The sequence below is a fragment of the Bombus pascuorum genome, chromosome 3 (genome assembly GCF_905332965.1).
Source record: "Bombus pascuorum chromosome 3, iyBomPasc1.1, whole genome shotgun sequence".
Classification (NCBI taxonomy): Eukaryota; Metazoa; Arthropoda; class Insecta; order Hymenoptera; family Apidae; genus Bombus; species Bombus pascuorum.
In genome coordinates, this window is record NC_083490.1 from 17,784,337 (window position 1) to 17,809,685 (window position 25,349).

Below are 25,349 nucleotides of genomic sequence, written 5' to 3' on the forward strand. Positions count from 1 at the left end.
ATATTCGTTTAAAAAAAAATGTAAAAAATTTCTAGTATGTTTGCTGCCTGTTTATCATACAATGCACGTTACAAATAACGATGTGATGAACTCTATCAAGATGAATTATCTTAATTTGAAAGTATCTACCATTGCATCTTACGCGTAAACAACCATCCAAAATATATCATTTGCAAATATAGGAGTTAATGTGGTCTATATTCAACATTAATGACTATTAGAAACCTCTATTAGAAATCTCTTCGCCAGTTTCGGTAATGTACCCAGTATATACCGCTTAAAGTTAAAAAAGTTTACTAAATTTAGCTCCTCAATCCTCATACAAGAGAAAGGACGAGCAAATCATCGAATATTCTAAATATGGTCTGATTTTATGGGAAAATATTACATAACGTACGGTGTTTGTCGAGACAGGACAGTCTGCTACAAAAGAGAAAGAAATACTATTCTTTGACAACAGCGTCACGCAGTTTGAAATCGCTGTGTCTGCGGCAATGGTAAGTCGAGAGAGTTCAAAAAATAGTTATTTCGCATTCTCAAATATCGTAATACTTTGCCCGAAGCTTAATTACATTTGAGAATATTGTTTTAAAAGAAAGTACTCGCGGACTAGTATACTTTATTGCACAAACTGTATTATGCTGTATTATGTATGCACTGTTGTATTTCGTCGGAATTAATATAATTTATTTTCGATTTCATGAAATAAAAACTTGTTGTTTCATCACACTAGATCCCCCTCTTTTTCGGTTTGATTTATCTTAAATGAGTCCGACTCCGATAAAACGATTAAATACGCGATCATCGCTGTTATCTCCTCGTTGGATTTACCATTGGGAATTTTATTTTATTTAAAATTATTTAACATTTATGTATAAATATTTGATTGTTACTTACGAAGATGTTTCACAACATCATAAACTACAATTCCTTGTTCCAGTTGACTTAACGCTCCGAAGTTATTAATGATAACTGCAACTGAGTCTCCACTCTTCAAAGATAATGCCTCGCGTAAGCGTTTGAGCATGAATGCAACTATTTCACTGCAGGGTTTCAATTTCATTTTTTCATATCCAGCCTCTCCATGAATTCCCTGACCAACTTCGATTTCATCTTCTCCGAGCTCGAACATTGGAGATTGGCCTAAAAAAGTTAATATACGCTTTTGAAATTTCAACGGTGTTGAAAATTAAAGGATCGCTAAATATTCGATAGAAAAGATTGTCTATATTCAAGCTATTGTAATTTCATGAAAAAAAAATCGTATTACAATCCATCTCGGCTTGTGAACCTGCTCTTCGGCAATTTGAGACACAAAGCTTCCTCTTTTACAATTCTATATCTTTCAGAGATGTTTTTACTTTTTTTCTCCAATTCTATATCTTTTTAGACGTTTTTTAATGGATACAAGTGAGTGAAAGTAGATATGCTTCTTTCCTTCAACAATTTTATAAATTCAAACAACTCTATGGAATTTGCAACATTTTATTCGACATTTTAAATGAAAAATGAGCTACGCCATCATTCGAAGTGCATAATTCAAAGTGCACCACGAGGAAATGTGGAAGGAAGATAATATGTGTGTGTTTAGTGCGTGTATATTGCACTAAATAGTATGTATGATGCACATATAATGTGTGTGTTCAGTGCACGTGCTGTCTGTTTGTGCGTGTGTGAATTTAGTGTGTTTACAAGTAAGTATTACCTAGTCATTGCATTATACCTTCTTGACATTGCTCCTTCATATTAATGATTCGCTAGATTAATTCTTAGCGGATATTTGTCCACAGCCCTCAAAGTACATCTCCCAAAATTTCACAGTATGTTTTCTCTGATTTCGTAATCGACCTCCAAGAATAAAAATTAATACGTGGGAACAAGAACATGCATGAACGATGTTAAGAAGTCATAAGGCAATGGAAAGATAATACACTAAATACCTTTCAAACACACTAAATACTAAACACACGAGACACAAATTAGACCGTGATATATCCTGCGTTATACCAATATAGTTTTAAGGCTCACATTGAATTGCTATTTAAATTATGGATTTACGTTAAACTATGAATGTTTATACAGAATTTCAAATTCAAAGTCAAATATTCTGACTGAATCGTATTCTATTAATGATGAAATGATTGATGATGATGATAACTGATGATGAAGATGAAAAGATTGCAACTCAACTGTAGCGGCACATGAGCGTAAAAAAGTTCAAGTGGAAATGGAAAATTCGAATCTGCGAGAGACCCATATTATTGTGCCATTGAATACTAATGATTGTTTTGGTTTACAAGGTCTAGAGGCAAATGAACTCTGGACAGATTGTTATTGCCGTTTCTTGTAATGTTCAGCCGGAGTTAAATAAAAAGGTTAACTTTTTGTGGTAACGTCCGTCGATATAAATGTATGAACGTGCTCCCTGGGATAGAATATTATTATCTTTTATTCGATCGGCATAATATCATTGAGCGAGCAACGACTACAATTGGCACACAGTATCTCTGTATCTGTACTTGTACTTATACTGATTTTAATTGAACTGGTTATTAGGAATTTATCCACTCGTTTCTTTATCAAACAAACTTACACGTTTAACCTTTAACGCTCCGACTTTTAATTGTGAATATCGACAACTCCAACTTATTCTCATCATACTTCGACTTGCAAGTTTTTAAGTGTCAGATTCTAAATGCTACAGTGACGTGTAAATAATAATATTAAAGTCATTCAAAACAATCCTTATTCGTCTCAGAAGTAATATACCTTTGATTACAATATTATAGTATCGTGGACAAATGGCTTAAGAATTATCGGGTGAACCATAAACAACGTCGCGAAAAAGCCTAAGTGCCGACAGGTCTATCAATGTGTCGTCGATCCTTCAGTCGAATATTATGCGGAAAAAAGGCATTCGTGACCATGGCCACAGACGGTTACGAAACACGTACATGCTGGGGCCATGAGAAAAGATAAAGGGATGTTTAAGGGAAAAAGACGACTTAACAGGCAGTCGTGAGTTAAGAAGTCAGAGTGTAGTCAGCGTTGTCGGAAAATGTTATCAGCGTTGTCAAGGAGGGTGGTCCGCGTGAAAGACAGCGTTGGAACCGTGGTGACGAGAGTTGTAAATTAACTATTTAGTTGTCTTAGTTATAGCACATTACTGTATTTAGATTATGTTGAATAACCATCGATTCCTATTTAATCCATTCTAAATAAATAAAAAAATCCGACAACATTTATATTAATTATGATTGATATTTTGATTGATATGTGTGAAATTTTTTAAAACATTCATTGGGATGCAAACCGAGTTTGCGTTCACAGGTCTTACAGTAGGAAACTGTTTGTTTTTTCACAGCATTACTTCATTTTACTTCTTTAATTACAGATGTGGCTCATGGGTGTCCTTGTTCTTGGGCAAAACCAGCTGTTTCGCGGGGTACACCTGCTTTCTCCGTATTTGACACGAGTTTTTTTTTTTATTTTATTTTGGTTTTTACAATTTGTCCTGAAGGACATTTGGTAAAGTGATATATCTCATTGGTAAATAAAAAAAAAAAAATAAAATAAATATAGCATGTGGGTGGCTACCCCCAGCGGGGTGCCAGCTTCGTGTTTTCTAAGTTATATCTTTTATGAGGTCTATTGGGTGTTTCCTTCTCAGTCTTCTTGCGATGTTTGTTGTGTTGCACGTTTCAGCTGCCAGCTGGTTCGGGTGTGTTTCTATTCTTATTCTGTATCTTGTTGCGAATTTGGTAATCTCCTCCTTGACCGTTGGTATTCCCAGGTCTTTCCGAATGTCCTCGTTTCTAACGTACCATGGAGCGTTTACTATCGTCCTAAGGATTTTGGCTTGCATTGCTTCGATTTTGGTTATATGGCTCATTGCTGCTGTTCCCTATAGTGGAATTCCGTATGTCCAGATCGGTTTTATGATTATTTTGTATATTTTTAGTTTGTTTTCTGTGCTTAGTTTGGATTTTCGGCTCGTTAGCCAGTGCATTTGTCTCCTTGCTGTCTGTAATTTGTCTATTATTGATTTGATATGCTGTTTCCATGTGAAGTGTGTATCTATGTGAAGTCCAAGATATTTGACTTGCCTTGTTTGTGTTATTTGCGTGCCGTTCAGGAAGATGTTTGGTGTTATCTGTTTTCTCAGTGTGAATGTGATGTGGTTGCATTTGTTAGGGTTAGCTTTAATTTGTTTGTCCTGTAGCCACTTTTCTATTTTTGTGATGTGTTTTTCTAATATTGTGGCTGCTGTTACAGGGTTATTGTGCCTGACTAGTACGGCTGTGTTGTCCGCGAATGTCAGTATTTTGCAATTGGTAGTTGGTGGTATGTTGGCCGTGTATAGTGTGTATAGTATTGGATCTAGGACGCTTCCTTGCGGAACCCCTGCTTTGATGTCTTTGACTTCGGAGTATGCATCCTTGATTTTTATTATGAAGGTTCTGTTGTTTAGATATGATTTTGTTAATTGGTATATTTGTTCCGCGAATTATTTCTTGATTGTTTGTAGTAGGCTTTCGTGGTTTATTTTGTCGAATGCTTTCTCTATGTCCATGAATAGGGCTGTCCAACATTGTTTGTTTTCTATTGAGTGTATTATTTCGTTGACAAGCCTGTGCATTTGTTCTATGGTGGAGTGTTTGTTTCTGAATCCAAATTGGTGGTCTGGTATTAATTTTTCCTTCTCTATTATTGGTTTTAGACGGGCGTATATTACTTTTTCTAGTATTTTGGAGAGCACGGGAAGTAGTGATATTGGTCCGTAAGATGTTGTTTCGTGTGGATCTTTGCCTGGTTGGGGTAACATGATCTCTTCTAGTTTCCATAGTTTAGGATAGTATTGGATTCTTAATATTGTATTGAATATTCTAGCGATTAGTCGTATCGCTTTTGGAGGCAGGTTTTTCAAGATTTTACCATTGATTTGATCGATTCCTGGTGCTTTGTTGTTTTTTGTTTTTTCGATTATGTTTGTAATTTCTTGTGCTGTTGTTTTAAGTATGGTGTGCTGCTTGTCATTTGCGGTGATAGTGGTTAGCGCATCGTCGTCCGTATGGCTATTGTAGTTGCTGTTATTGATGTTGTGTGGTGTAAATGTGTTGCATAGGTGGTTGGAAAATTCTTCGGCTTGCTCTTCGTTGCTTCTTGACCATGTGTTGTCTGCTTTTCTGATTGCTGAGGCTGGTTTTATTGTCATCTTTATTTTTTTTTTTTTTTTGTGGCTTTCCATAGTGAGTAGTTGTAGTTCTCGTGTGTAGATAGTGACTCTATGAACTTTGTAAACTCGTTGTTGTGTTCTTTTATTTTGTTTTTTATTTACTTTGCAAGTTTGTTTAGGTGTTTTTGTTTTTTTTCTTCTATGTTTTTACCATTTTGCTTTCGCTTTTCTTTTTTCTCTAATTTTTTCGGGGATGTCTGGTGGGATCAGTTTTGTTTGCTAATGGTTCATTCGGGTTTAGTAGTGGCCCGTGCTGCTTCTTGTATAGTTTCTGTAAGTGTTGTTACTGCTTGTTCGATGTGTTCGGGTGTTTTCAATGGGATGTTGCAGTTGATTTTGCTCTCGATTATTTCTTTGAAAGTTTGCCACTTGTTGGATTTGTTGCATAGTGTCTCTGGGTTGTTGTAAAGTATTGGCTTGTTTCTGTATGTAATTATTATGGGTGTATGGTCGGAGCTAAGCTCGAGGCTGGGTGCTATATTTATTTCATTTCCGTTTGGTCCCTTCGTGACTGCAAAATCGAGTTGGTCAGGGATTTTGCTCAGGTCTGTCGGCCAGTATGTCGGTCTTCCTGTGGATAGTATATTGAGGTTGTTTCTTCTGATGTGCTTTTCCAGGGTTCTACCTCGAAGTGTAGTGATTCTTGATCCCCATATTGCGTGCTTTGAGTTGTAGTCTCCTGCTGCGATATACTTGTCGCCTAATTGTTGGAAGTATTCTTCCCACATTTGTGCTGTAATTTTGTGTCGCGGTGGTGCATATACTGCTGACAGCTGTAGACGGTTGCTGCTAGTTTGTACGGTAATGGTGGTTGCTTATATACATGTTCTTTACTAACTTGGCTGTGTAGGTGGTGTTTAATGTTGTTTCTTATTATTAGTGCGGTCCCTCCGTGTGCTTTTCCTGAGGGGTGTTTGGTATCGTATATCGTGTAGTACGGTATGTTTAAGTAGCTTTTTGTTGTGAAGTGCGTTTCTCATACAAGTAGTATGTCTATGTTGTTGTGATACATGAATATTTTGGTTTCTAGGGTCCTTTGTTGTAGGCCGTTAGAGTTCCAGGTTGCTATTTTAAGTATGTCCATTTTTATTTTTTGCTTAGCATGTTTGTTATCAGTTGTATCATAGCTGTGATTTGTTATGATTGCTGTTTGAATGCTTCGTTTAGTTCGCTTATCATTTTTGTTATCATTTCGGTGTTTTTGATGGATTGCTTTAGTAGTTCTTTGATCTCTGTAGCGTCAATGGTGTTATTGTTCTGCTTTTGTTTGACTACCAGTGTTATTTGTTTGGTTACTTGTGCGTGCTTCGACTACAAGTGGTATTGGTGTTATTGTGAATGATATTCGTTGTGTGCTGTACATTTGTTGGCGTCTCCGTTTCTGCGCTGTCTTGTTGTGTGTGATAGTTATTGTATATCTTGCTTCGAAGCGGCGGAAATAGTTTGCGTTGAAGTATTTTTCTGGCTGGGCAGTCTTTGTAGCTGGCTGGGTGGTTTCCGTTGCAGTTGTAGCTCTTTACCTCGTTTATTTTTCCCGTGTATGGGCAGTACGTTGTTAAATGCTTTTCTGCGCATTTGACACACACCGGGTTTCTGTTGCAGTAGTTTTTTGTGTGTCCATATTGTTGACAGCGCATGCATTGTGGTATGCCTTTTTTGTGTCTGGATGGTTCGACTGTAATTATTGTGTTTAGGATTTGTTTTAATTCAAAGATTTCCTTGTTATTTGTATTCGGTTCCAGTTCAATTAGAAATAGCGGTAGTGGTTGTTAAGTATCAAATTTCTTTATGTTGTTAATTGCCCTTACCTGGTGTCTGATTTTGGCTAGTTCCTCACATATGTTGTTTGTGTTTGTCTTTGGGTGTAGTCCTCTGATTACTGCTTTATAGCTTTTGTCAGTTTTGAGTTGGTAGGTATGGTACCCGGCGTTTTTTTCTTTTAGCACCTTTTCCACTGTGCTGTAGGTTTCTGGGGAGTTTGTTAGCACTTTTACCTGGTCCAGTTTTAATTGTTTAGTGCTGTAATTTTCTTTGCCGTGATGTTTAGCAGTTCGATGAGGGGGTCTATTATCTGCGCGTCGATGTAAATTGGTGGTAGTTTGGGGTTGTGCGTTGTTGGTTTTTCAGTTGTGTCTTGTTCCTTCTCTTGTGGCAGTGCGCTGAAGGAGTTTTGTAGAGGAATTTCCTGGAGCCATTGCTTTCTTTCTGTTTCTGCAGCCCTCCTAGTATTTGTGTTTGTTGTTAGTTTTCTTCTTTTGCTGGGAGTTACGACCTTCCAGCTTTCGTCTTGTTGTGTTAGATCGTTGTTGGTGGTGTTTCTCTCGTCACTCATTTGAGTGATTTCCATTTCAGTTTCTGTGCATTCTTGAGTTTCCGTGGTTTTATATATGGCGTATGTTTCGCCGTTGTTCGATATCCTGAGCGGTGGCACCCGCTCCATTGCTTTCCTTTCCCCGCTTTTCGCACTTTCGGGGGCACTATTTTTCACGTCCGATTTCGACGGAGAGACCTTTCCGGGCACCAGGCACGTCTGCACTCTTCGGCAATCGAACGGGAACTGATTAGCAAGAGTGTGCAACAAACCCAAGGACCGTTCAAAGGACCATCCATAACCCGAAAATACTTGTGTGAATAGAAGTTAAGCTGGAAAGATTCGGTTTATGGTGGTTCCTTGGGTTTCTTGCAGGACAGTGTAACGAGGAGTAGGCCTTGGCGGCCAGACTGAAAGGGACGTCACACGGACAATCTCGCGCGACGTAACACCTAAGTCAGGCAAAGACCCACACCAAACTGTATCTTACAGACCAATATCACTACTTCAAAATTCAACAACAATAGAGAAAGAAAAATTAATACCAGATCACTAATTTGGTTTCGAAACAAACACTCCACAATAGAGCAAATACGCAGACTCGTCAACGAAATTTTACGAACAATAGAAAAGAAACAATACTGTACAGCCCTCTTCATGGACAGTGAGAAAGCATTTGACAAAGTGAACCATGACAACCTCTTACAAACAATCAAAAACATTTCCCGGAACAAATCCGTCACTTACTCAAATCATACCTAAGCAATAGAACCTTTGTAGTAAAAATAAAGAATGTATATTCTGAAGTAAAAGACATCAAGGCAGGGGTACCGCAAGGAAGCGTTTTAGGACCAATATTATACACACTATACACGGCCGACATACCAACCACTACCAACAGCAAAATACTGACATTCGCGAGCAACACGGCTGTACTAGTCAGGCACACTAATTCAGAAACAGTAGTCTCCTTACTACAAGAGCATATCAAAAAAATGGAAAAATGGCTACAAGATAAGCAAATAAAAGCAAACCCCAGTAAATGCAACCATATTACATTTACACTAAGAAAATGGAAACCACCAAATATTCAATTGAATGGCACGCACATGGCAACACGAACAAGGCAAGTTAAATACCTAGGACTACACTTAGATACACAACATAGGTGGAAATAACATATTAAATCAATTATAGACAAAATAAAAAGAAGACAAATGTACTGGCTAACTAGTGGAAACTCTAAACTCAGCATAAAAAATAAACTAAAAATCTGCAAAACGATAATAAAACCAATTTTGTTGTACGGAATACCGATACGGAATACGGACAGCAACAATGAGCCACAAATAAACTAGAGTCGCTACAATCGAAGGTACTGATGACAATAGTCAACGCTCCTTGGTATGTCAGAAACGAGGATATACGCTAGGACTTAAACATACCAACGGTCAAAGAAGAAATCAATAGGTACGCAGAAAAATACAAGGAAAAAACGGCAAACCAGCTGGTTTCTGAAGCGAGCAAAACTCTCATAGATAGAAGACTAAAAAGAAAGCACCCTACTGACCTCACTAAGAAAATAAAATAGTCAAACTGGTATATGGTATTCCGCTGGAGGTAGCCATCCCCATGTTATTTAGCAATTAAGCTAGAAAAATTTACCAAGTGTCCAACTGGACAAATTGTAGAGTACGAATTAAATATTGAAAAAATAACGTACGCCTTCTTTCGCGGAACTATTCGACTGACGAACCGACGACACATTGATGGTCCGCTTGGCCCATTGAAGTTTCCCGACCCTTTCAGTCTGTCTGCACTTAGGCTTTCTCGCATCATTGTATATAGTTCACACGATATCATCCTCCAGCCTACCTAGGTTACAATACTTTACTTCTATTATATAAAAATATGCATTTTTATGAACATTCTCACAGTAATTATGATGTAGTTACTAATAATGGTAAGATGGGTATGATTTAAAATAAATAAGTATATAACATTTATGATTGAGAAATACATCTTGTGTAATTAATATTTTGATACTAACCGGGTATTGCACAAGCTGTTAATCCAACTGAATAAGTGGCTATATTTTGCAAAACATCATGTGCAGTTTTAGTCACTTCTTCAAGTGATAAACCTTGTTCTGCTAACGCACCAGCTATTTTCATAACAAATATTATTCCCGTTAAACCACGCTTGCCAGCGACACCTTGCTCCTCCTTCGGTATACTACAGTCTTCATTTACAATTACTTCCGAAATCTAAAATGTTAAATAGAATAAATTACACTAAATTACAAATACAATACAATAAAATACAAATAAAATACAGTTCGATACAATAAAAATACAATAAATTACAAATGTTAAATAGAAACAATTATGATTGTCTATTGCACTAAGCAGGACAGCGAGCTTGATTTTGTGTATCACTATCGCCATCGTACCGCCTGCAAAACTGCCTATTTTCTGTTACATCCGGTGACTCTTACACGATGCACATAGAATTAAGCAATAATCCTAAGGAACTGTCATAAAACGAGGTTTCTTAATTTACTGTTAAGGCCGGTAAGTTCTTTCTTTTATTTGGAAGAATTTTTGCAATCAGCTCTCATTGAGAATTATAAGTAAATTATTCTGGCGTGATATTATATCGTGTATAATAGGTGATTATCGTCTGTTTGATTCTAGCTGAATTTAATGTTTAAATCTAGAGGGTAATGTTTTTTTAGTCTGTGGATCTGATCCGTCGTGTCAAGTAATTGAGTAACTAATGGGTTTTGGTGGTTGTTAACTCTTATATCTATTACTGAATTTGGATATTTCTTCTTTAACTGTGGGTATCTTAAGGTAGCGATGTATTGTTTCGTTGGTAACATACTAAGGTGCATTTATTAAGGATCTTAAAGTTTTTGATTGGAATCGTTGGAGAATTTCTATGTTGGAATTACTCGCTGTTGCCCATAGTTGAATCCCATAGGTCCAAACAGGTTTTAATATGGCTTTATATAACATTATTTTACTCTGCATGTTTAAGTTGGAACGTCTGCCAACGATCCAGTAGAATCTTTTTAGTTTTGATTTCAGTTGTTTGGATTTATCTACGATGTGCCATTTCCATGTCATTCTTCTGTCCAGGATTATGCCCAGATATCTGACTGTATCTTTGTTTGGAATTGGAACATTATTTATGGTCACCTGGGGGAAGGATTGTTTTCGCAGCGTGAAGGTTATATGATTGGATTTATTTTCATTTATTTTGAAGCGCCATTTGTGGAACCACTTTTCCATAGAATCGAGACCTCACTGGAGAGGTCAATACCTTGAGGAGGCAATTATCGGGTCTGAGTAGGATGCTAGTAAAGTTGTATCATCAGCAAATGTCGCTGTGGTTATCTCTGTTAAAGTTACACAAGTTATAAAGGACACTGCCTTGGGGTATGCCAGCTTCTATTGGAAATGTTGCGATTATAGCGTCTAAGTATTTAATCACGAACAGCCTATTATATAGATATCATTTTAAGATGGAGTAGCAAGTATGTGGTAGGATTTTCTTTAGTTTGAACAAAAGTTCTTCATGCCATACTTTGTCGAACGCCTGCTGAATATCCAGGAATACCGCAGAGCAATATTTTTTCTTCTCTAAATCTTGGCTGATTAGTTATGATAAGTTAGACGATGAATTTGCTCTATCGTAGAATGTTGCTTCCGAAAACCAAATTGATGATCTGGCATTGTTTTCAAATCCTCTAAGAGAGGAAGGAGTCGTATCGTTAGCATCTTCTCAAATAGTTTAGACAATAGTTTAGACACTTGGGTAGAAGACTAATTGGGCGATAAGAGCTAGTTTCATGTATTCGTTTTCCAGGTTTAGGGATAAGAGTAATCGATGATATTTTCCAAGACTTAGGATAGTATTCAAAGCGAAGAATTGCATTAAAAATAGAAGTAATGAGAGCAATCCCTTTTATGGGAAGCTCCTTGATAGCTTTGTTACTTATCTGATCATACCCCGATGCTTTCCTGGGATTTAGACGATGGATTAATTCTATAACTTCCTGAGATGAGAAAGGTTCAATAGGAGGAAACATCTGGAAGGGAGAGTGCAAGTATTCCGTTATTTCCGCGGCAATAGTGAAGAAATACGCTTTGAAGACATGAAAGTTGAGTGACATGCAAACAAGTTGACTTTTTGTATAGGGCTACGCGCCCATCCACCTTGCAGACAGCGAATTGGAGGGATTATTTGCGGAGGACGAGTGAGTTTCCTGGATGCCTTCCATAGTGAGTAGTTGGAATCAGCTGTGGGAGAGCTGTGTTCTATGACTTTGCCATATTCTTCTAAGTCTGCGTTTTTCTACGGTTTTTTTAATTATGTAATGGAGGTATTCATGTTTATTAACAAAACTCTTAGTAGAGGTGGAAGAACGGATCGGATTTATTATGCTGATGTTTAAATATTCCGTGGCGGCTTCTATATCTTCGTTTATTTTTAGGGATATTGAGGCTGATGTTGAATGATTAAATACTTCCCTAAAGAGCTGCCCGTTTGTGAGTTGGTTATGAATTAGTCCATTAGGTTGAATTTCGATAATTGTTGAGTTAATTGTTACTATGACGGGTAAAGAGAGTTCCACAGAAGAGTTGATTTGGATATATCTTGGCGATATGTTTTTAGTTATAAAGAAGTCTAATAAGTTAGGTAATTTGTTAGTGTCAGTCGGCCCGTAAGTGGGTTCCTTTGTACTGAGGTAATTAAGTCTGTTGGCGTTAATGAATTTCAAAAGATTTTTATCTCTTACTGTGATAAGTCTGCTGCCCATTGCGTATGTTTAGCGTTATAGTCTCCTCCAGCTATGAATATATTGCCAGGTCTTCGAGGAATTTATCGAAGTCCTCTTTGGAAATAGAATGTCTAAGAGTACAATATACTGCTGATGTGGTGATTGGACCATGCCAATCTTTTATCGCTAAGTTTTTAGCTTGGAGGTAGTCCTTCTGGAATGATGGAAGCTCATAGTGTTTTATGCTGGTCTTGATGATAATTCCGGTGCCGCAGTGGGCCTTTCCACTGAGATGTTGGGTATGGTAAAAGTTATAACCATTTATTTTCAGATAATTTTTATCGGTGAAGTGAGTTTCAGATATAAGCATTACGTCAATTTCTTGTTGTTTTAGGAAGAGTTCTAGTTCGTATTTATGCTGAGCTAGACCGTTAGCATTCCAAAGAGCTATGCGTATTGGTTTTATTTTACGTCGGAGCGTGTTAATTTGTCCACGATGATTGTAAGCAATGATAGTAAGTTATTAATTTGCTCTGTTTGTTTCGCGATTAATTTTTCAAGCCAGTTGAAGTTATCCGTGTTTTGTGAACTGAGAATACTATTTTGTGATTGATCACTATAGATTTTCGGTCTGCTTTAATTTCCTTGAACTACCTGTGCATAAGAGGTTGGAGGAGTAGTGAATTAAGTCTGGGTTTGGGGTACTTATTTTTATACAAGGTTTTGTAGGCTGTGCAACCTTTATAGTTCGCAGGATGCTCTTCTTGATATAGAATGCACTTCGCAGGAGTTTCTGAAGATTTAGTGCACTGATCTGTAGAGTGAAGACCTGCACATTTAACGCAGCGGTGATTGTAGTTGCAATATTTCTGCGTGTGGCCGTACCTTTGGCACCTTTTACATTGAACTATCTCTTTCTTAATAAAAGGTGGCTCAATTTTTGCTACATAATTCATTAAGCGATTGATATTATAGGCTTCTTTGTTATTTGGCTTTTGTTTTAAGTCAATAAAGAATAAGGATAGCGGGTTTTTTGTGAATCTATGCCTTATATTGCTAATGTTGGTTACTTCATAGCCATCATTTAAGAATTCAAACTTCAATTCATCTAAGTTAGCGGAGTGGTGGATGTTGCGAAGTACTACACGAAAAGGTCTTTCTTGTTTCAGTTGATATATGTGAAAGTTTGCGTTCAGGATTTTTAGTAACTTTGTTAGTTTTCTATATGAATCTCGATTAGCTGGCAGGATTTTAACCTGATTATTTTTTATTTTAAGTTTATAGTCCTCTTTGTTAACATCTTCCTTGATAGACTTTGTCATTGTTTGAATGTTGATGAAATCATCAATGAAGATTGGCGGTGGAGCGGGATTTTTTTGCGTATCTTGATTTGTTGATGTTTCAACTACGTTCATAGAATCGTCTGTAGATATTGCGAATCTGTTATAAGTGGTAACATTGCTTATTGACAACTCGTTCCGGGTAGTGTTTTCATTTTTTTTTTTTTTTTTTTTTTAACTAAATCTAGCTTGCGTTTTTTGCTCTTGTTTGTGTGATTTGTAAGATGGGACAAGTTATCCTTTTGCCACGGAGGAGGTAGAACAGTGCGGTTATAGTTTTGCTCATGAGAGCCTGATCGATTTACTTGGGCCATCTTTGAGCTAGTTAATTCAAATTGAAATAACTAGTCATGAGGCTATGATATGTATTAAAGATTATAAGTGTCGGATTTTCCTCTAGTAAGTTTAGTAAATACTTGGTTTACTTCTGTTTCAATTCACTTTAAACAGAAAGTGGTCACTTATTATATTGTAAACTTCACTGAGCACTAGACACACGTCTGCACGCTTCGGCAGTCTACGACAGAATACGTGTAAACGAAGTGAAATGTAGATGTTACGCCACGAGGCTTAGCATAGATCGTATTTCTAACCGTCGCTCGCGGTCCTCCAGCGTCACAGACAGATCGTCTTGTCTGCCCGACGAAAAATATACAATGTATCAACGAGCGCATAGTTGTCGCCAAGCAGCGAGTTCCAGAAACGTCGATTTCGGTCCGTTATTTTATTCTCACAAAGAAGGTGGCCTACGTGATCATAGGCGCGAACGGTGGCGTGATCCAAGCGTAGTGTGGGGGTCGTCTCCCCGAGAAGACAAAGAATTGATCTAAGGACAATCAGTCTCATTTGAAGATTCAAACGACATACATAAGAGTTCTGACGATTGAAAATAAAGTCGCTTAGTCTAACGAATTCATTGACAGATGTCGTAAAGTCGAGTCGAATTTCTGTAACGCATTAACTGTATTCATCGCTAAATAATTTGTGACGCTTTTATTATTATACAATTTATTGTTGAATATACAAGCTATATTAACCTGTTAACACAGTGTTAAATTCATTGAACCACCTCTGTTATTTTAACCGAAACAGGGGAACGACTAATTCGCGGCGTCGATTATACGAATCGTAGCGAGAATTTACGCCTCTCGCTGACGCGTTTTCCTCGCGACCGCGTCTCTCCACGAACGATCGTAACAGTAGAAGTGAAAACGGACAACGCACCAAATAGAATAGAAAATTTCAATTTTCAACACAACCACGTGGGACACTCCTACGTGGCACACAGAAAAAGAACAGTAGTTTTATAGAAAAGAAAACACACATCCATTTCAATGAACTTAAAGTATGTTCTCAAGGTCAACATTCTGAATAACTTCTTCCTATGCATATATGTAACCGTAGTTCGGCCTTCGTTTCCAAGATATTCACAAAAAAAATTCAATTAAATTTAGTTTCAATTACACTTCGTTCTGGCATATAGATGACACACATTTTTATATAGCTCAACTTGAACTTGACTCATTAATGCTAATCATCTTTAATATAAATAAAAAGAGATAAAATAATTTTTATTTTATGCGACTTCATAAATGTATCGTAAATTCGATTACTCTCATTTCTTATTATTTATGTATAAGACGAAACATACTTTTATGTAGTTGTGTCAACTCAAAAAATACGATCGCATGTAGTTATCATTAGATTAAATATGGAGGACATGTATACATATCTGCTGGCTCTAATAATTTGTATGTACGTAACAAACAGGTACATAAGTCTTAGTGTAACATTTCAGGAATTCATTTTGTAGAAATTATTAAAAACTTTTCGATAAATAACTTTTCATCACAAAATGTCAAATTAATATTTTATATCATTCCACGAATATAGTCACAATGTTTGCTTCAAAATAAATAATAAATGCAATAGTTGTGCTTCTTTTCTATGGTAGAGTTTCCTTCTAACATAGAGCGTTCTTCTAATCTTTTTCTTTCCACGCTTAAAACACGTTACGGTCATAAAAACTAAAGACGATAAGGTTTAAAAATTGAGATGTTTCCGAAACCCACCTTGTAAACAGAATTCTAGCTATTTAAAGTATGAAGATTGTGCAAAGTAGGTTTCAACTTTCTTTAAACACACCTGGTGCACAGCCTGTCCGCTTCCTCAATATCATACCCTTGTGTTGTAAATTTTTTTTCGAAATGAATTCTCCATCATTACATTTCCATGTTTTGGAATAGTTTTGGAAGAACAGTATCATTCTGACAATCGACGAGGAACTTTCAAAGAACTGGAAATATTAAGTTAGAGTGTTACTTGGGATGTATTGTGTGTGTACTGTAACAGTACTTATATTGTAGTCATACTTACAATATACATATATTCGGAGAACTTCCGGACATGCACTTTTGCTACGGTGCGGCGAACGGCAATTGCACAAAAGCGCAAAATATATACACAGAAAAATATCCCAATAGGACTATACCTGGCGCAAAGATATTTTGCAGAATACACCAACGATTGTGAGATACCGGTACGTTAAAACCTGCGAAGTCTAATGGGCGAATTCAGTACAGCGATTCGAACCTGGGGGATAAAATACTGCATCGTATTCAAGAAAATTCAAGAAGAAAAGATCTTCGCAAATGGATGAGTCAGAAAATCCAAAGTCGTAAGGATATTATTTACTGATGAAGCAAAATTTAATAAATGTGGAATAATAAATATACGTAACGAACGTTTTTGGGCACGTGAAAATTCACAAACATTAAGAGGTGGTTCATACAAGATAGTGCACCACCACATTCTACCAACACAGTGCAAGATCACTTAACCAGCTGTTTTGGAAACAGGTGAATCGGTCGAAGAGGGCCTATACTTTAACCTCGGTCTTCAGATTTAAATCCTCTCGACTTTTGCTACTGGGACACATGAAGTTAGAATACTTACAAGTTGCAAGAAAATGGAGGACATATCAAACATCTATTATAATTTGTTGTATTTTTTGTGGACACTCACGGCCCGGACAATCGCGGTGCGTGTGTGATTTATCGTGGACACTTGCGGTCGGAACAATCGCGGTGCGTGTGTGATTTTGCTGTGAACACTTGCGGAGGCAAAGAGGAGGATTAGAGGAAACAATAATCCTCTCTACGAGTTTCATGTTCAATTCCTAAATACCATTTCTCTTGCAAAACGTCGCGCGGGGTTGTTTACGTCTCTGAATACCATGGTCTTCTTCTCTACGACTTTTATGAGATAAGCTGCCGCTCATCTGTCGCTCGGATTGAGGATCACTATGCGTCTTGCTACTTGGGTTAATCTCCTTTCGTTCGTGTAACGAGATTTGCTCGCGTGCAGGGATATTTTGGCCAGTTCTTAATTGCCAATAAGTAAGAAACAAATTGGTTGCCTCTTAGAAATAAGTCGAGTTAGTTGTTAATCGCCATCCGTAGTTGCTAGTTGTTAGATCTAGTTAGATCTCGATTTCGCTAGTTTACTTATCTCTAGTCCCTAACAATCGTTCTAGTATTAGGTTGTCTGGAAAGTATCTTTCTTTTACAGACACGTCTTTTACGACGATGCATCTTATACAAACATAAAATCTAATCTGTCGAACTTTGTGATCTTTATTTTAATAGAACAAAATGGATCTTACATAATTGAATACAATACTATAAAACGGAAAATGTTGTGCATCCATTATTTCCTTATAAAACGAAAGAAACTTATCGGACGACTTATAGTTATTCCACGCAGTAGTGATGATCCTTCAAGCTAAACACCTAATTTTATAGCGTTTCCGTTCAGACTGACCTACCATTGTTATTTTCGTTACGATCTGTCTGTAAACAGATCGGACACTCGCGGGCATATGTACTTTTTCTGTGAACATCCACGACCGGAACAATCGTGGTGGGTGTGTGAACTTTGTATAGACATTGTTAATATGTGCTTTTATTTATTAATTTACAGATGTTTAGCTCGAAGGATCATCACTACTGCGTGGAATAACTATAAGTCGTCCGATAAGTTTCTTTCGTTTTATAAGGAAATAATGGATGCACAACATTTTCCGTTTTATATTATTGTATTCAATTATGTAAGATCCATTTTGTTCTATTAAAATAAAGATCACAAAGTTCGACAGATTAGATTTCATGTTTGTATAAGATGCATCGTCGTAAAAGACGTGTCTTAATTTATTAAGGATTAGAGAATTTATAAAGGATTAGAGGAAACACTTATATTCGATATGCCGTTATGGATTTCAATAAATAATCAAGTTTAATGCTTAATCTACGATTTTTCTTATAAAACATCGCGCAGATTAGTTTACGTCTCCAAATGTCATAGTTTTCTTCTCTATGACTTATCTGAGGTAAGTTGCTGCCCATATACCGTTCGATTTGAGGACCGCTGTGCACCCTATAGCTGACCTATTTTCTTTCATGTAAGGAAATTTTCTCGTGCACAGGAGTATTTCGGCCGATATTTAATTCTTAATACCTAGTAAGAAAAAGAACATTTGTCATTTTTAACTTTCGCCTTATTTTGATTTCAAGAATTACCTCTTAGGATAGTTTTACACCTATAGCCGAAAGTCCTGTATACTATTGCTACGCTTCAGTTATGAAAGAGGAACTCCTTTTGAATCAATTGTAGAAACTTGGAGACCATGAACTGTCTATACATACGAATATATCTTATATGGGCATGTCAGAATAAGATGTAGATACTCTCTATCCCCCCCCCCTCTTTCTAAAGAGAAGGGCCACTTTCTTATACATGCAGTTTTCATTCTAGGTAGTTTCAACTTTTTTCGGGGCAATTCTGTTAAGCGTTAGGTAGTCTATCGTGGGGTTTTAGTCGGTAAGTCCGACACTACCCCGCCGCTTCCCAGAAGCAGCGAAGTGTTCATGAGGATTTCCCCACGTATAAAGAAAAGAAGAAAAATAGGGAAGAAAAGGTAGTTTCAACTTCAGTGGAGAGCGCTTGGTCATCGAGGCGCAGGCGCTCTACCAATGTAACGCATGCGTGTTATGCGCACAAGTCAGCAGACGCGTTTAAAATAACTCACCTTGAAGTAAAAAGGCAATGGAAATATTTCGAAATTGAAGAAGCCACACACAACTCAAATATAATATATACATATCGACACACAATTAAAGAAAGCTGTACAAACATTCAAAATCCTATTAAGATTATTTTATTTCAAGCACCCAAATAATAACTGCAAAATATTCCGCTACTTACTATTAGTAAGACAAGTAATGGAGTAATGCGAAAACTAACAATATTTGGCATTTTGTACAATTACTGAACAAATCAAATATACCAAGAATCAAATAACATTTAATAGATCTATGTAGAAATCATTTTACCAGAATAACAAAAAATCAGCATAATATACTTGTCGGGTTGGCGTTAGGGGCGTGTAATGAGTCTTCGCCGGTGTTGTTCATTGTTGTTGCACAAACGTTTATTACACTGATATAGTTGGTACAAGATTGACAAGCGGCCGCGGTAACTAGACGCTAATGATAATGACCCTAGGTTCGATATGGCGAATCCACGGTCCACAGGATAACGAATATACTTTGCTTCGAAGTCTAAGTCGGACTCGACTTACTACTCGTGATACAAGGATCGCTTGATTAGCTCTTTGCTAAGACGTAGATTATTCACCGATCGTACAAACACACTAGGCGTATGGCTAATGAGACTGCCAGAAAGGGAATGACTTTCCGTCACGACGACGCTGCAGCGGAAGACTATGATGGAATGTTCCTAAGGGCATGAGATCATCGGATTCGTCAAAGAAAGCCTCCACACGGAGGGTGAGGGAAATGGGCGTTGCTGTTAATTGGTTAATTTCTATATCGACGATTAGCAAAAGATGCTAGCCGCCTTTGAGAAAGAGTTCCTGGCGGGAAGCGTCGCACGTGAGGAAATCTGATCTCCCATATCTTTCCGCAATAGGTGATAGATTTACGGGCGGATAGAATAAAGACTGTTTGTCAATCGGAAGGACTTTAGTTAACTAAGTCCTAAGATTTGTAGCGGCTCCTCAGACTATCTGAGCATAAACTGTGAATGATGCATCGGCACCTGGCGATCATCTTACCCAAAGAATGGGGTCTGTGTGTGACGAACCGCGGGGCCGTTGGAATGTTTTATAGTCAAGTGTCGGTACTGCCAATTCTTTAAAGGAAAGCTATGTAACTTCATATCTCTGTTAGGCGGAACGTTCATCTCGCGACCGTGGCTACGCTTCGGCGACCGATTGTCGCCTCGAGCCTAAAGGCTCATTGTCTCAAGTTTCGAATGACTGTGTTTGGGTTATTTCGTAAATGCTACGGTATTGAGGTCTTCCAAGTAACTCCAACGGGGACCCGGTGTCCTTTCATCTCCGACATACTAATAGTAGGATTATCTTACCCACACCACAATACTTCGAAAAGATAAAAAGGTAGGATACATATCGCCCGTAATGTTCTTCTATTTAGACGTAGACGGAGTCATTACAGATGACACCATTATCCTGATCATATATCACATTGACCAAGAACCTGTCAACCTAAAAAGAACAGTATACCAAAAAACCCCTCACACAGGTTGTGCGCTTAATTAGGAAACGAAAATAAAGAAATGAGACCTAAAGAGAACAAGTGTTGCTGGAGGTTCAATTAACAGTACACAAAACAGTAAATACCGAATAATTACAAATAAGATGTATAGATATACACCTCACAAACCTTAGGCTTGGAATAGTATATAAGTTACTTGATAAGTCATGCAAGAAAAGCGTCATTCTTATCGCCAACAACCCATCTAGAAATGAAAAGACAAAAATGAAATATAGGCGAAAAAAAAAAATGAAAAATAACCCAAGATATATATCAAATCTACAAAATATGAAACTAGTCTACAAGAACGATTTTAGCTATTAAGACTATAAATATAAAATATGTAATGATGTAATTAAATCTTAAAATTCAATAAAACATCTATTATTTAAAAAATATTTATTTTAAAAAATTATATTTATTTATTTATTTTACTTTTTATATGTTAATTATATTTTAATTAATTATATTTATTTATTATATATTTATTTTAAAAAATTAATTAAACATAATAATTATTCATGGATAATAATAATAAAATAATTTATTGAATTATTTTATGCATATTTTGTTATAAATTATTTTTTATTTATTATTAATAAACAGTTTCACAGAAAAGATTGCGAATTGCTGCCGGAGCACTCCTGCGTCCTCTTCCATTCTGAAGGAGCTGTTTCTCAGGTCTAGTTTGGGCATTCAGAGGGACCACCCACCACTCTCAACGCTAAACCCTGAACCGTCGTGCAAGTCTGAGGAGATTCCAGATCCTCCTCGGCGTGTCGTCCCCTATGACCATCTAGGGCGGTGCAGGGCCACCCTTTGGCGCGGAAACCTACAAGGATGGGATGTTCTCACCCTCTCCCACTCTGCCCGCTCCTTTGCGAGCATTGCTTCTTCGCAATAGGAGCGGACTGTGAGGAACTCCTGCTACCCCCTCAGCATTACCTTCCACCACTGCCGAGGAATCCAAATTTTCGCCAATCGCTAGTCGGAGTACACGGTGGGGTGCCTCTCATGGTGGACAAAACTCCAGCGTATGCTCGGTCGTGTCCTCGCCCTCTCCGCATGGGTGACAGATATTCGTCGCCTCTCTTCCAATTTGCTGCAGGTACTCACCGAATACTCGATGCCCAGCGAAAACCTGCGTCATGCAGAAGGATAACGGGAGCCCTCTGCGGTTCGTTCAAACTTCCCAGTTCGGGAGGACCGATCTAACGGGCCGGTGGCTCTAGATCTGACCTTCGGCGTGTAAGTCGGAGCGCCACCGCTTCCATACCTCTCGCCTAGCTTTCCTCCGAACGTCTTGAGCCGCCTACCCAGCGGGGGAGGAGTCCTCGTCCGGACTTCGTACACCCCTTGGAGCGCCAAGACCAGGAGCTGTAACGGTGGAGACGCTGTCAGGAGAGACGCCGACGCATAAGATACCGTCCGGTACTCCCTTATGATACTGATGGCGCTTGTCCTATGCAGCCTCCGCAGCAATATCAGACTGCGACGACTCGCCATCAAATCTTCTGCCCACACCAGAATCCCGTACAGTACCCGGGAACGAACAACTCTCACATATAATCGGCTCGTTCACACACACAAGAGCCTGAAGTGCGTGAGATGAGGCGCAGATATTTCATCTGAAGCCCCACCCCGATGTCCTCCCCCTTTATATCCAAACACAGGTCGGGCAAAGGAGCCCCTTACACCGCCAGTCATAAAATCCGATAGCCTCCAACTTGGCTGCGGACACCCTCAAGCTCAGCTTGCGTATGGCACGCACCGCGCAAGCGACGATGAGCTTGCCGTGACGCAATGTTTCATGCCACCAACATCCCCAGCCAGGAACAACGTGTCGTCAGCGTTAGACGCCATGCCTGTGTCCGGTAGCATGAGACAGCGAAGCATCGCGTCGTAGCTGATGATTCACAGAATCGGTCCCAAAACAGAACTCTGCGAAACACCGTGCTCGAGGGGTCCCCACCCCTCTTCATCCTTGCTGGTGTACCGACCTACCTGTCACTCAGGTAAGGCCGGATAACACGAATAAGGTAAGGAAGCACCTCGAGGAATTCAAGGACCTCCACTATCCCATCCTAGGGTATGGTGTTGAATGTGTGGACTATGTCTAAGGATTTTTTCAAATTGTAAATACATTTTTCTCAAAATTGATTGACCATCTGAGGATGAAATGATTGAAATGGCTGAATTCCTTTGTTAGAGCATTCGGATATTTGAACGTTTCGGCGAACGTTCACCGAACAGTAAACGAATGTTCGGTTACACTCTTATTTTTTATTTTACTAAAATGGGGGAGATCGATTGGTCGCTCTGTTGGTCTAAAGCAAATCTAAAGGTCGGATTTTCTATATGCGTCCAACGCGCACGCTGTATTAAGAACGGTCAAAAACCCAGCATTACTAGATTGAGAGAATAAAAAAATCCTCTGATAGTGGGGGATATAGGATAGTTGCTGCACTAGTGACGTCGTGACTCATACTATAAACAAATGGAGATGCAGGAACAGTATCGTAGACGCATGGAGACGTAAGACGAAATTCATATTATATAACACATGCGACGTAGCTGTAAAGTGAGGTCAATGTGACGTTATATTATCATCAAATTGAGGGTATCGTCTGGAAACCCTGGATAAGCTCGAATCACACAATATCGCAGCAAAAACAGGAGAATGCTTCTCTATTGTAATGGTAAAAATCAGCAATCTCGTAGCGAGACAGTGCCACTTACGTGATTTGGGTTTTAAACTGTTTTTGATGTACATAAGAAACCTCGCCTTAAATGTACCATAAAAACCGACGATGTGTTACATACGTACATAAACGTTGATGTATTAACCCTAACCATATAAAGTATAGAAGCTAAAATTAATCAAAAAATTCAGTTTATAAATTCGTTTTCCTTTTTCTTACCTTTAGACCCTTTTGTCTCGCTTTTTCAATTGCTATTCCAAAATTAAGGCAATCTCCAGTATAATTCGGAACGACCATCAAAATACCAGCTGGAAACATATTATAGACATAAAACATTTTATAATTTAATGCATAACATTATATAACTCCATTTAAGATTTACGATAATAATATTAATAATACATTTCTGATCATGTATGCTATTATTAAATTTTTAAGAATAGCTTCCAAATTTTTCACATTTGATGCATGTTATATAAATAATGACATAGTATTTATGTAATAATAATTGTAATAATGTAATATTTAATTATAAAATGAAACTTCATTACTGACTTCTATGGTAATTAGTAAAACACATGAAATTGTTTGAATTGAAATTAATGAAATGACCTAACGCCTAAACTTTTAGTTAAATTTTCTAATATTTTTTTATATTTCAAAGCTTACGGAAGTAACATGAAATTTTTTATCATCTGTTACTGAACACTCTGTATAGATAATAAAGATAGTACAAAATCTGTTGTTTAACTTTGCGGAACTAAATCGGACATTCTGTGAAGTCTCGAAATTTCCGAAATTAGGATTAAAATTTTCGAAATAAAACCAGAAATTATTATTTCCTTTCCTTTTTTTCTGGAGATATCTAATAGATATTAGGATTAAATTTTAATTAGGATTTTTAGGATTAAAATTTTCGAAATAAAATCAGAAATTATTATTTCCTTTCCTTTTTTTCTGGAGGTATCTAATTCTAGAGGTATCAAGAACTAAAATTTTGTCAAATTGTTTTCAGATAATCAAAGTATTTAATGGTACCAATTAAAATCTAAGCAGAGATGCAATTGAATTATTATCAGTTAAATAAAAATAAATTTATATGTATCGTCACAATACGAGGTGTTTCGAAATTTCCAGGTTCTCCTCTCTATTTTAATTACATATGAAATAAAGAAAGAGAAAAATTGTAAGAGGAACAGAGGTGACATTGTGAAATAGTAAAATCCACCAAACTCCAATGAGTAGAAGTTCACATGTTTCAAAAATCGTACACGTAATTTAGGAGTCACGTCAACGTTAATTCATTCTTTACTTATATCCTGGGTGTTCCAGATCTATGATACATCGTTATACTACCAATTATTATACAAATTGATATTTAAAATTTAATATGAATGACTACGTGCGTATGGGATGCATATGACTGTAAATACAGACCAAATCGGCACCATTTTTTATTTTACGATCTCATTGTATCATTTCCACCAATCATATCAGAAATCAAGTCAAAATAGTCTATTATATCTAATAATATATTGTGAATGTAAGTTTCGTAACAATCGTAAAAAAACTAGTCATTTTTAAGATCTGTATTTTTCAAATGCTTTAGATAAGAGGAAAATTATGACAAACATTTTTTTCGTATTAGTTATAACATATTCCAAATATCAAAAATAAATATCAAAATCAATGTTACAAGAACAAATTGAAACAAATATCAGATATTTAGTACAAAAGTAACTTATCTAACGTAAATAACACGAAATACTCAATTTTGGATTTATTCCATCCTGTTCTGTCTAAATCCAACGAAATTATAAATCTTACAACTTACTATTATTATATTGAGAAACACGGTCGATGGCATAAGAGATATGTTTTGACGGTGGTGCTGCGTATATTGAGCCTGCTACAGCTGCAGCTAACATACCATTTCCAACATAACCTAAAAAAATATTTGAAACTAATTTTATATTGTTTAATTTTACTTATACTATTATATATTCGTTTAAAATTATATTATATGTACATATGTACATATATATTGCATCTACATATATATAATGAAAAACGCCTTCGTATTTTTAATAGTTAAAAAAATAGTAGTGGATAGCATTTATACCGGATATACTATATTTACACATGTACAGTGTACAGAGTTTAAAGATATTGTTGATAAAAATTATCACAGCGTAATTCTACACATTTGATTCGGTGAACATTTAACTAAAAGAGTCCATACGAAATTGTGTTAAGCTTGAAAATCAAAATCGAAAGAACAAATTTTTTTGCATCGTATCTTACTCATCGCGAGAATAAACTTTGCAACAGGAACC

General features: G+C 37.1%; 1 protein-coding gene across 3 annotated transcripts in view; it reads right to left on the minus strand.

The window, feature by feature from the left end:
• LOC132905651 (triokinase/FMN cyclase-like) overlaps positions 1–25,349 on the minus strand; it is a 67,321-nt gene that overhangs the window by 36,209 nt on the left and 5,763 nt on the right. For all 3 annotated transcript variants that reach the window (XM_060957159.1, XM_060957156.1, XM_060957158.1), the window contains exons 3-6: positions 24,848–24,958; positions 23,233–23,321; positions 9,598–9,814; positions 898–1,143 (exon numbers count right to left, since the gene is read on the minus strand). In XM_060957159.1, the coding sequence (XP_060813142.1) occupies positions 898–1,143; positions 9,598–9,814; positions 23,233–23,321; positions 24,848–24,958 (663 nt within the window). The remainder of the gene's footprint in view (positions 1–897; positions 1,144–9,597; positions 9,815–23,232; positions 23,322–24,847; positions 24,959–25,349) is intronic.